This window comes from Nipponia nippon, unplaced genomic scaffold, assembly GCF_047370975.1.
Source record: "Nipponia nippon isolate SJK-2023a ecotype South Korea unplaced genomic scaffold, ASM4737097v1 scaffold_16, whole genome shotgun sequence".
Taxonomy (NCBI): domain Eukaryota; kingdom Metazoa; phylum Chordata; class Aves; order Pelecaniformes; family Threskiornithidae; genus Nipponia; species Nipponia nippon.
Genome location: NW_028262332.1, coordinates 6,174,626 through 6,186,479, shown reverse-complemented (window position 1 = coordinate 6,186,479; position 11,854 = coordinate 6,174,626). Strand labels below are relative to the sequence as shown.

At 51.3% G+C, this 11,854-nt stretch overlaps 2 protein-coding genes across 2 annotated transcripts; one reads left to right on the top strand and one right to left on the bottom strand.

Annotated features, from left to right (window-relative positions):
* Nucleotides 1-423: 423 nt before the first annotated feature.
* Nucleotides 424-6,037, bottom strand: PTGES2 (prostaglandin E synthase 2). The gene is made up of 7 exons (XM_087753326.1): nt 5,799-6,037; nt 4,558-4,752; nt 3,826-3,881; nt 3,040-3,192; nt 2,281-2,481; nt 1,864-1,981; nt 424-1,216 (listed from the first exon to the last, which is right to left on the bottom strand). Exons 1-7 carry the CDS (start codon nt 6,015-6,017, stop codon nt 1,088-1,090), a joined length of 1,071 nt encoding a protein of 356 aa, XP_087609452.1. The 5' UTR covers nt 6,018-6,037; the 3' UTR covers nt 424-1,087.
* A 1,232-nt stretch (nt 6,038-7,269) lies between these two features.
* Nucleotides 7,270-10,901, top strand: BBLN (bublin coiled coil protein). Its single transcript, XM_087753214.1, has 2 exons — nt 7,270-7,429; nt 10,608-10,901. Exons 1-2 carry the CDS (start codon nt 7,330-7,332, stop codon nt 10,799-10,801), a joined length of 294 nt encoding a protein of 97 aa, XP_087609340.1. The 5' UTR covers nt 7,270-7,329; the 3' UTR covers nt 10,802-10,901.
* Nucleotides 10,902-11,854: the final 953 nt, after the last annotated feature.

Sequence of the window (11,854 nt, the reverse complement as noted above, 5' to 3'; positions counted from 1 at the left end):
AATTAAGGAACCGCAAGCCTCGCGCTGCGCAGAGGATCGCTCCCGTTCCAACCGGCGGCGTCTCTCAGTGAGACAAACATCAGGTATTTCTACCTGGCGGGGCTCAGCAGACTTGGCATTGCACAGCGTTACCTGCAGCGATGGCTCCTAATCCCATCGCTACAACGGCAAATCCTTTGTTACTCTTGCACGGCAGAAACATCTAGAGATCGGCCGAGTGTGTGGATTGCTCTTAATCCTTCTTTTTCGGGAAAAAACAAAAACAAAAACACCCCAAAACCCACACACCTGATTTTCAGGGGTATTCCAGAGAGATTTCATGCAAGATAACTTCCAAATAACTGCTCTGCATTAGTGATTTCTGTGTAGGGTGTGCGTTCCAGGCGTAACGGGTAAGGCAAGAACTCACAGATCGCGCAAAGAGCACAGGAAGAAGCAAGCCTTTATCCCTGCAGACCGTACAGAATCAAGTACCGAAAGAACCGTTTACATGGAAGAGAAAGCATACAATCTGCCGAGTGCAGCATCGCTTCTGTCATAGGAAGGATGCCTTTCCCAGTACCATGGATTCCTCCAGTTCCCTCAGCACTGGGCTCACAGGATTCTATTGCTGGAAAAATTGTCATTTAAAAACTAGTATCCAGTGTCTCAGTCAGGAAAACACTTCAGATGACATGGATGAGTAGCAGAAGACAGCCTGAAGCAACAGCTGCTCAGACCTACCATATCGGATATGGCTGTAACACTTACTAGCCAAGAGCGGCTTGCTTTTACAGTAACCTGCTCCGAGAATGGCTCTCGCCTAGAAGAAGCCTATTTATTTACTGCATTCTTCACTTCAGAGCTTCTCCTTTCCAGCAGCGTCCAAGATCCCCTCCTGTCCTTCCAAATATCGTGTTCAAAGATACACACAGCCGGATCCCTTCTGCTCACTGACACTTGACATTCTCCACGGGACAGTCTCTGTGCCTGCACGTCAGGTGTGACCAGTCCGTTCAACTCTTAAAAAATAAATGCCGTTCCTTCTGAAGTTTGGGTTTTTTTTTTTTATCATGCAAGTACTTCAGGAAGGCAGCTGCGACTGGCATCAGACTGCAGCTTCAGCTCTTTGAATGACTTCTTCCATGCGCTGGTACCAAGGCTGAATCTTAGTGTGAACCATCATGTCGTCAAAGGCTTCCAGCCCTTCCATGACTCGGAGGACCCCGTACACCGCCTGTGCCAGAGGATAAAGATTAGAACAGCAGTGAAAGAGTCAGCAGTGCAGAACGGCTTAGGGTACCAATAAGTGCCTCAACAGCCTAGCCAGTAAGGCTCTTTCCCTGTCTACTCCACCACTCTGATCAGCAAGGAAGACTGAATGGCAGGAAGGCCGTTAAGAATACGCATGTTTTTCCATGAGAAAACTGTAAGAACAGATCAGGATCTACGTGCAGTTATGGGGCAAAAGTTAATCCCATCTCTGCATCAAGCCCTGGTGTGAAATACTTCACTTGCATTCCAAGGAGAACTGCTGGTGCAGGGGGTGAATCCTGCTCTGTTCTGCACTGCTGCCTGCAAGGAAACCCCAGCAGCACTGAATGCCATAAAGCCTGTGCAGGCGTGAGGCTTTACTCATGGGCCAGAGCAGGGTCCTGCCTTGTAACCTGCTTTTATCATGCTTCCACATGATCAGCAACATCCACCTGCGGGTTCCATCTTGTCCCCTTCATGTGGGAATTGTATTATTGCACAAAGGACATCGGCAATGTATCTCACGTAACTCATCATCTCTGCCTGTATTTGTGTGAACCATTTCACACAGATGAGCAACCGGATGATTTGTAACACACCTAATAACAGATACAGGAATTAACCCCTTACCAAGTCAGCAAGGTTCGGCTGGTTTCCACCCATGAACAGTCGATGTTTGCCAACAGCTTTTACCCACTCATTAACTGCTTCATACAAGTCTTCTCGGACATTATCTTGAAGGTGATGTCTAGATAAAGAAAAGAACCAGTTTGAAGACACTGGTTTGTTCCTTTAACCTTTTATCATTTCTCATCTTACAGGCTGGTCTTTGCCTGGGAATTAGGAAGGTATTTGAGAGTGAAGGGGGCAGTTAGTGATCAAATAGTAGAGGAGTAGAGGGGTGCAGTACCTCCACTTAAAGTAGTACAGCTGTTACTCACATTGGATTAAACCGTTTGGTTTAAAACCCTGAGGATCTGGGGTTCACAGCTAAGGAGGTTAAGGAGCCATCCCCCTCTTGTGTACTTGGTGCTCAGTGGTACCAACCTTTTCTTCAGCCTCTTGCTAATGAAGAACATGGCGACAGCCCCCAGGTACTTGGCAAAGAAACCTTCCACGGTGCCAAACTTCCCCTCACGGACAATGTAATCAAAAGATGCCAAGGCTTCTCTGGGGGTACGGTAAACATTGGGGGAGATGAGGTGAACAAGCCAATCGTCTGCCCATTTTCTCCACTTCATTTCTTCCCTGCAAGCATTCAAAAGAAAGAAACTTTTCAGTGAATGAGGTACAGATTGCAGGGCTACAGGAGGCAGGCAGAATCACAGCGGCATTAGCCAGAGGTTCTGCCAAGGACAAATGTGTCAAGAACTCCTGCCCAGCCGTGTGCTCTGGTGACCTTTCCAAAATGCACTCAGGATCATTATCTTTGGCAAGGCTCCTCCAATCTCAAACTAAAATTAAGACTAAGATAGAGCACTAGCTTCTCCTCCCCATATGAGAACTAAAGCAGAAAGGGAAACCAGCATTCCATAGCACTCCCCTGCGACAGAAAGGAAAGGCCAAGGAGGAAACTGGAGGCAACTGAAGGCTAGCGTGACCATGATGGTGGTAACTAGGCCACCTAACAGCCTTGTTTCAAATTACATAAGAAACACAGAAAACCACTCCAACTGCTGAGGTTTTAAACACTAAGGGGGGTGTGACAGGATTTGTCAGCACCAGCAGGATTTTATATCTACACCATCCCCGTGTACATCTGGCTGTGACCCCACTTGGGAAGCCCAGAAACTTAAGAGCACTTACACTCTCACTTCTTTGACAGGATAGACTTGCTTTGTCTCCTTCTCATCCAGCATGAGCCAGTATTTATTCCCATACTCAAATACCTCCTTGCCTTGCTCAGTTACAGTTTTCATAGGAGGATAAAAGGACACAATCTCTTCTAAGCTATTCCTCCTGCGGACAGAAACACGGTTAGCACCTGATCTGGCTGCTACAAAAATGAGCAAGAGCAAAGGACAGATTGAAATAAACACACTTTAAAATATATTATTCGAAAAATAAGTGCACAATGTTCCAAATTCTATTTGAAATTAATTTTGAAAAGAGACTGGAACAGCTACTTCCAAGTAACTATTATTAGTGTACATACCTTTCTCTGTGTCAGAACAGAAATTTTTGCAGGCATAAAACTACCTACCATTCTCAAGTGCTTCATAGCACAGACCTAAAGGACAGGCCACAGGCGCAGCAATTTCATTTCATTCTAGATGTTCTAACTGGCTAAATGTAAGCTTAGTTCCAGGACTAACACTAATCCATGTTTAAGTAGGTTTTGTGCAAAGAGAATCTCACAGGTAAAGAGGAGTAGTTCTGAAAGGTAAAAGCTTTGCTCCACTGCATACGCATCACAACATATACAGGTAACATCCATGTTATCAGAGCCAGGCTCAGGTCAGCCAAACACCCAGCGCTTCAGAGACCAAGCTCAGCAAGGTACTTATGACCGACGCAGAGAGCGCCATCTCAATCTCTAGTTCACTAGGGCAATTCACATTCAACTCTTTCCCCATCATCCTGTTTTCTTACTTGGAAATGAGATAGGTCTTTATCGCACTGATGATCACTGAAGAGTCATTCAATTGCTGAAAAACAGAATTAAAACAAACTTTCAAAAGAAGTTGGTGAAATTGAAAAGGAAGTTCTTCAAAACCTTTCCCCCTCCATGCTGAGGCTCCAAGTTAGAACTGCAGTCCCTTTTCCTCCCATGCATTTCTACAGGAGTCCCTGCCCATCTCAGCCCTACATGCAGATCTCTTCTGTGATCGTTTCAAAGTATCACTTCAAATTGGTCTTTAATTCTGACAACAGAGGACCAGAGGGCCAGGTACACATGCAATACCAGTGGGTTTTAGATTTAGGCTCTTGGCAGGGAAGGAGGAAAGCAACCCTAACATTAAAAAAAAAAAAAAAAAAGGGCAAGTTGAATCTTCAGTATTCTTGAGATCTCATTTTTTCCCACAAGATACAAGCAGTTCCTGTTACTGCTGGTACAAGTGATATGTCCTGCGTAAGGGCTGACAGAAGCCAGATAATGACTGGATTACAGAGTCACTACACAAACAACATGCCTTGTAAGAAAGACCAACAAAAAGCTCTAATAAGGCCAAGGCATAGGAGACCATGAAGCAAGAAACAAATTTAGGCTTTTGAGATAATAAAAGATGATTTAAAGATTACACTGCATGTGATAAACGACAGAGACAAGCCTCCAAACCACTGCTTTTGGGGAAATCAAGCTTTCAACACAGTAAGACTTACCAGAGTGCTTCCAGCATTGGCTAGCAGGATAGGCACCTTTCTGTAGGAAGAGAATTTGATCTCTTTCCTCATTATCGGGTTCACTTCCACAATTTCATAGGGCAGTCCATGATAATCAAGAAAAGCTCGGACTTTGCTGCAGAAAGGACACGTTTTGTACTGGTAGAGAGTGAGCTGCAGGCTCCCTGCAGGCAGCTGGGGAAGGAAGAGACCAGAAGCTTCCATTTTCTACTCAAAATGGAAATATTACCTTCCTTCCACCCTTATTTTTGTCATAAAGTCATAGTCATTGACATTCAGTTTCAACATCTGATCATCAAAATATCTTGGCTAAGAGATGCCTTCTTCAATTGGCATCACAAATATTCACCTTCCATTGGGACCAAATACCTGTCTTTCTAAACATCTATTTAATCTGCTGGAAACTCCTACTCACAGCCAGAAAAAAGAAGTTAAATCCAGACAGCTTAGCCCTCTACACACAATTCCAAATAAAAACACAACCATATTTTAACTATCTTTAAATCAAAACCAAAATAGCCTTTTCAATCCAATTTTTCCCCCCAATAACCCCTATTGAGGCCACAGAGTGGGGAGAGCAGAGAGTTTGCTGTTGATTTTAGGCACATGTCTGCCCGAATTCAGATTCTTGGGACTAACCAACCTGTGCACAACTGAGACAAGACACGGAGAACGTGGGGTAGCACAAACAGCGAGGCACCAAGTGAGGGATGTTTCCCAACACTGCTATACTTCAGCGATCTGACAGGCCACACCAATCATTAGTTATATATTATAAACCAAATACAGTCATCTCACTTTGCTTCTCGTTTGCAATTTATCGGGTTACACAACCCTCCGTGGGCGCTGGGACAAAGCAACAACTCTAGCAGACAATGCTGCTTCGTACCCCCAGCCAGCTCTCGCTTTCTGACAGGCATTCCTTGCAGCTCCTCAAGGAGAATGCGGCCGGGGCCTCCTTTACACAATTCTAAGCGGTTTCCTCACCGAAACCAGAGCAAAAGCAGCCGCTTGGTCCGCAAAGCGGGAAGAAACCGCGCTCTCCCTGAAGCCCTTGTCTCCAGGGCCTCGCCACCGCGGCCATGCCAGGGCTCGGGGGCTCGGGAAGGGCAGGCGCCCGGGGATGGAGGCGGCAGGAGCCGCGGGGGGCGGCCGGGAGGGGAGGAGAGCGCAGCCCGCGGGCGGGGGGGGGCCGCCTCAGGCGGCGAGCGGGGCGTTACCTCAGCGGCCGAGTGCTCCCGCAGGCGGTGCCGCGCCGCCAGGTAGAGGCCGGCGCCGCCGCCCAGGGCGAAGGCAGCGCCCAGCAGCAGGCGGCCCCCTCCGCCGCCGCCCCCTCCTGCCGCGGGGCCGTAGGCGCGGCGCGGGGCCCGCAGCGGGGCCCGCAGCCGCCAGGGCGGCAGCAGCGCGGCGGCCCGCCAGGCCCTGCCGGCGGCGGCCATCTTCCCGGCGCGGCGCGGGCGGGCGGGCGGGCGGGCGGGCGCCTGGGGGGGGCTTAAAGGGGCCGCCCCGCCCCTCCGCGCCTCCCCGCCCCCGAAATGGCGGCACCCCTTCCTCGCTGAGGTAAAGAGCCCTCAGCGGTGTTAAACGCCACGCGAGGCGGGCACGGCGAGCGCGGCGCCGCTCCCTCGCAGCAATTATAAAATCCGGGTTCCCTAAGAAGACGCCGAAGTGGAAATAAAATAATCTGTTCTTTGAGAGCGCGTCCTGCCCGGCCGGGGCTGCTGCTTGTGGCCGGCCCGTACCCACAGTGCAGGCGCGAACCTTCGCACTCAAAGTCGTCGTCTTTTTCATTAAAGCGTGGTTACGTCCATTAATTACGCTAACGTTCAATTCCCCTTCTTTGAGCACAACGCGGGGCCCAGCGCAGCGGTGCGCAGGGGGGTTACCCCACAGAAAGGAGAAGAGGTGGCCGCGATGTTAAATGAGGACATAACCTTTCTTCTGTGCCCCAAATACCCACTTAATAACAGAGTTCTCAAAACGGGTGTATCTCAGGAGCACGGCTTGAATTAATGCTCTAATTGCAAGTTATTTTCATCCCAGTGACATCTCTCCCGGGGGTGAAAAAACCACGCAGCAATTAGATCTCCCCGGGACGCGCGAGGTACGGCCGACACCGGGCCAAGGGCAAGGAAGGGCAAAGCGAATCGCGCTCGTTCCTTCAGGGAAGCGGAGGTTTGAAGGTGACCCAAGGGTGGTTCAGGCCGCCCGGGGGGCGAAGCGTGGCCGGTGGCGCGGCTGCGTTTCGGGGTTCAGCGGCAAAGCCCCTCGCTGCTGCGGCCCCAGCGGCCCCGGGGGGCTCCCCGCGGGCGGAGGTGCAGGGCTAGTCATACAGGTCATAAGCTGCCTGGGGAAAGAAGCGCTGGGTGCCGATGGCGGCCCCTGAGGACGACTTCACTTCGTGCCCGAAGGCCCTCGCTTGCGCCGGGGTCTGCTGTGGCCGGGACAGCCCAGGGCACAGGGAGCCTGGGGGGGCTGAGGACAGCTTCCCTTTGGGAACGTGCTTGGGTAAAAGACCCAGGGGGCGCGGAGCTGCCCGCCCCGTCGCGCTGTCCTCAGGGCCGCCTCACCGCTCCCGCCCGCCCCGCGTCCTGCGCGCTAACCACAAGCTTTACCCCAGCGCCGACCGGCCGCCTTTGCGTGACGCGCGAGGCGCCGAGCTTTCCCATTGGCTAGCGGCCCTGCGGTCGCACTGACGCACCGTCCGGGGCGGTTCTGACGCGCGGCCGCGGCGTCGCCCAGGGCGGCGGGATGTCGGGACCGAACGGGGAGCCGCACGTGCCGGTGGGCGGCGCCGGCGGCAACGACGACGACGACGACAACGACGACGGGGACAGCTTCGGGGAGGAAGGTGCGTGGGGGCGGCCCGGGGCAGAGCCGCCTGCCACCCCCGAGCCGGCGGCCCCGGCGGGGCGGCCTGGCCTGGCCCCGCGGGCCCCGTGTCGGCCGGCGCGGGTGGCGAGGCCCGGGTGTTCCCAGGTGTTTCCCTGCTTCCGCCGGGAGCGGTGCCCGACGCGGGAGGTGAGGGGCTGCGGGGCCGGAGGGTCTTGAAACCAAGCGGGGCTGGGAGGGTTCCCGCCCTGCGGTGGGGCACTGAGCCCCTGCCTGCTGCCGTGGGGGCGTTTTTATTTATGTCTTTCTTCTTCTTTGTGAAAAGATTTTTCTGTGCATTTGCTGGTGTACGGGGCGCGGATGACCAAGGAGAAAGAGGACGTTCAGGTTTCGAAACCTTAGGACAGATCACGCGGGCAGATCTGGGAGAAGTAGCTGTGGGTGGAAAAAGTGAATTTAGGACAATCAGCCTGGCATATTCCACTTCTGGGCATTTTTACAGTGCCTAGGTGTGAAATTTCTGATACTGTCCGAGCCGGTTAGAAAAAGCCGATGGAGTAAATGAGACAACGGCAGAGCTGTTGTGTACGTACGGGTCGTTCTTAAAATTAGAAACCTTTCAAGGAGTAAGCACTTTGCTACTTTTCTCTTGAAAACGGTGAGGAGTTGGGTTACGCTGTTTCCCAAAACACCGCTCAGTTTCCGGATGCGACCCGCGCAGGTGAATCTCGTAGCTGTGGCTGTGACCCACCTGCAGTGACAGGAGGATCATTTCCACCCCGAAACACCCCAAGAGTGCTCGCTGCTTTGCATCGTCCCAGCGATTTGTGTTTCAAACTTTTTGAAGAGCTAAGAGACACACTGGATGTGACGGAGAAAGTCACCACCTCTGACCTACAGCCAGCCTCTGCGTTAAGTTGTTCCGCCTGTGATTAGCTGGGGCTTTGCGTGCAGTAGCTGGTCACAAAGGCCTGTAGCCATTCCCTGGTCTCGGGGAGCTGAAGCTGGGGATCGCTTCCTTCATCTCAAATAGGAAACCTTCTTTTTGGCAACTGTTCTCGTAAGAATGCAGAGCAGTAAACAACGCGATTGCCGTACTCCTGGTCAACATTTTCATTAGGGGATGTGGTTCGATTCCACAAAAATACACCAAGCTTGCAACTAACAAAAGACAATCAAATAAAATGCTTTTACAGATTAGTTTAAAATTGTTAATTTTTTTTTTCACTTCCCAAAGCTGCACAACTTATATAGCCTTCCCTTGAGCTCTAGGCACCGAGAACAATTAGGCCCCTGCTGTGATTACAGACTTCTTGCCAAGCTGATGAATAACGTTACTTGTCAGAAGTAGTTACTGTATCTGCTTGGGATCTGCTCACCGTTTAATTGGAATGGGATGCACCAAATACTAGGTTGAAGTAAAGAGCTCGAACCCATGGACACTCGGGTATCACCTAACCTTGAAACAGGGTTTGCAAAATACTGGTAACTGCCGCCTTTTTGGAAAGAATGTCTGTGGGACTGATTTTTAAATCAAGCAATGCTCTTGCTCATAATGCCACCCCTGCATATACCCGCGAGGCCAAACTTTTATAAAGAACCTTAAATGCAACATATGCAATTCTCCAAAGAATTAAAGGCTGCAACGCTGCTGTGAATGGCTTCAAAGCAGTATAAGACGACTATTTTTTTTGTAATGAAGCTTCTCCTTAGCGATTAAGAATGCAAATGACTGCAATATTTAAATATTCACAGTTCTTTTAAAGCTGCCTGGGCCTGGTGTGCTGGGGGCTCTGAGCACCCTGCCCACAAAAGTGCCAAGGGAGCAGCCGAGAGGGGCAAAGCTGGGCTTGTGAGGCTGGGGGATTTCGGCACGGCTCGACCCTCATCCCTAGGACACCGGTGCCCAGAGCACATCCTCATCCTCCTCGCTTTCTCTCTATTCTCCGTTAGCTCAGAGCGGCGTTCCAGCCAGGCGCTGCGTGTGTCACGCTTGGCTCCGACGCTCCGCCAGCTGCTCAGAGGAGCCGGGTGGAGAGGAGCCAGCCGCAGCCGGCGAGGTGTGGGCTTGTCCCACCCACGCAGGCATCCTTCCCGGTCCTGCAGCCCACGATCCTCAAAAAAACGTCAGCCCGCGGGTCGCAGCTCGATGCCTGCCTCCCTGCGCTCGCTCAGCCCATGCAGCTTCAGAAAGGAATGCGGGACTGGCTCCGCCTGGGGCCTCCTGTAACCCCCGGGGTTTCAGCTGCCAGGCTTCCAGTTCCTGAGTAACTTGTCAGCAGAGGTTTCTCTTGTCTGGTTTTTCAGGGTTGTTTTTTTGTTAATTCTTTAGGATTGCGTGAATATTGCTCGGAGCAATCCAAAAGCAAGTGTTTCATCACGCTAGCACAGCTATCTTCATCTGCTTAACAGTGCTAAGACGCATCACTGTGAAATGCCGTTGTACCGAGGCCAACGCTTCTGCACTTGAAACAAATGCTGTGAATAAGAAATTGTACCTAGGGAACCAACTTTCAGGATCATCCCCAACGAGTTTGGTTTTAATCTGAAGTGCCCCAAGCCTTAACGGTGCATGAAAATCCTCCGGTTGACCTCGGTGCCCCACACTTACCTCGCTTTGGAAATAACAGTGCCACTACCAGCACCTTTGGGCTCGTCCCTGCTCCTGCCACGGCAATGTTTTGGAAGTCTGACTCCAGCCGGGCCCTCGTGAAGGACATCCCAGCCTGGGAGCCTTGCACAAATAACTCGGAGAACGTAGCAAACACTTCGGCACGCTGCCAGGATGCCTGCGCCCTCATCAGGAAAGATGATCCCCAAGGCAGCTAAAAAGGCTAACCTGTCCTTGGGGTTTGTTTGGCGCTGTTGCGACGCGGATCGCTGCGCACTAGCGCTCAGCCTGTGGTCAGCTATTGATGTGTGAGATCAGAGGCTGTCAGAGAGGCGCGGAACGGGTTTGGACTGCCCAGGGAACTCGCCTTAGAGCTTGTTACCAGTCCTCCAGCTTCCCGTTGGTCTCGTTTGATCGGTGAACACAACACATGCAGGATTCAGTTGCATTTTACTTCACGCACCCAGCAGCAGATAAGGCACAGCCAAAATGCTGTGGGCGTGTTTTGCAGCAGCTCTCGCTGCCTGCACTGACTGCAGTGACAATATACTTACATTGTTCAGTCTCTCCTTTCCCTTCCTTTTAGAATACGCAGCAATAAACTCCATGCTGGACCAGATCAACTCCTGCTTGGATCACCTGGAGGAGAAGAATGATTATCTACACGCCTGCTTGAAAGAACTGCTGGAGTCCAACCGCCAGACCCGCCTGGAGTTCCAGCAGCAGAGTGAGCAGCAGAACATGGAAGCTGATGCGCAGGGATCACAGCCTCCCGTCTAGCGTGCTGGCCACAAACTCTCCGTTGGTATTGCTAAGGGGACATTTACTGGTCACCAATTTAACGTAAAACTTGAATAGAAGGGGTACCTTGTGCCTGCTACTTGTTCCTTCCTGTGGTTGTGTCCTGCCGTTCGCCTCCATGTTCTGTTTTTCTTTAGCTGTGTGGTAGGTGCAGAAGCACACAGGGGGATGTAGGAGAGTTGGTTCTTTTGGCTCCCCAACACGAGCCTGGCACTGACACTTGGTTAAAGCTGGTTGTAGGAAACCTGATGCCATGCAGGTCGTTTGCAAGCAGGCCCTATTCTCAAAGAGGAAAGATGATCTCTGCTCTTTTGCACTGTTAAATCCAAGCAAGGAGTGTTACAGCTCCGGCTCTTCCCTCAAAAAGCACAGTAGGCAGGGGCTGTCCCGAGTCCAGGCTCGCCCCGAAGTGTAACTCCGGTGACAGACTTTGAGGGGGGGCCCTAGGCCAGCTCCTGCCTTGAAACTACAGCTTCCCCGTTATTCACATTAACTGTGATGGGAGGAATGCTGGCAGAGGGTCCCAGATCACTGGACTCTTCTGTCCCCTTCCAAGACAAGCTACCAGGGTGATGTTTTTGACTGTTATAATTGGAAGCTGCCTAACTCCTTAAGCTGCCATTAAGGACTCGGGCTTTAGAGAGAGGCAGAGCAGGCTGGTTAGCCCCCAGCACAGCATTAGCTATCCAGAGCAAAGAGACAGGGGCCTGCCTGCGCGGGCTGTGAGCAGAGTCCTCCCTGTACGTTTTGACAAGAGTAAGCATGAGCATTCTGGTCTGAAAGTCTGTGATCTTGTCAGGATGGCCTGGGGCCAGCGCTGTGAAGCAAGTCTTACTGTTCTACTTCTGTGGAATTAAAGGAGTTTTTTGGAAAGTTAAAGAAGTTATTTATAAGAAATCTGTTTTATTAAAATCAGTTTGAAACAAAGTTTGTTCCTGAGAGTCTCCACTATGAGAACAGACTGTATTAAGCCTCGTAGTATTCATAGAGGACCAAGATGCACATTCTTGCCTAGCTTGGGACACAGTGCTT

Bases quoted from the DNA above. Each gene is read 5' to 3' on its own strand.
- PTGES2 (XM_087753326.1), bottom strand. From the start codon at position 6,017: ATGGCCGCCGCCGGCAGGGCCTGGCGGGCCGCCGCGCTGCTGCCGCCC. The intron at 3,193-3,825 runs GTAAGAAAACAG...TTCTGTCCGCAG, and splicing joins AAGACCTATCTCATTTCCAA to GAGGAATAGCTTAGAAGAGA. The intron at 1,217-1,863 runs GTAAGGGGTTAA...CCTCTGGCACAG, and splicing joins AGCCGAACCTTGCTGACTTG to GCGGTGTACGGGGTCCTCCG.
- BBLN (XM_087753214.1), top strand. From the start codon at position 7,330: ATGTCGGGACCGAACGGGGAGCCGCACGTGCCGGTGGGCGGCGCCGGC. The intron at 7,430-10,607 runs GTGCGTGGGGGC...CCTTCCTTTTAG, and splicing joins GGACAGCTTCGGGGAGGAAG to AATACGCAGCAATAAACTCC.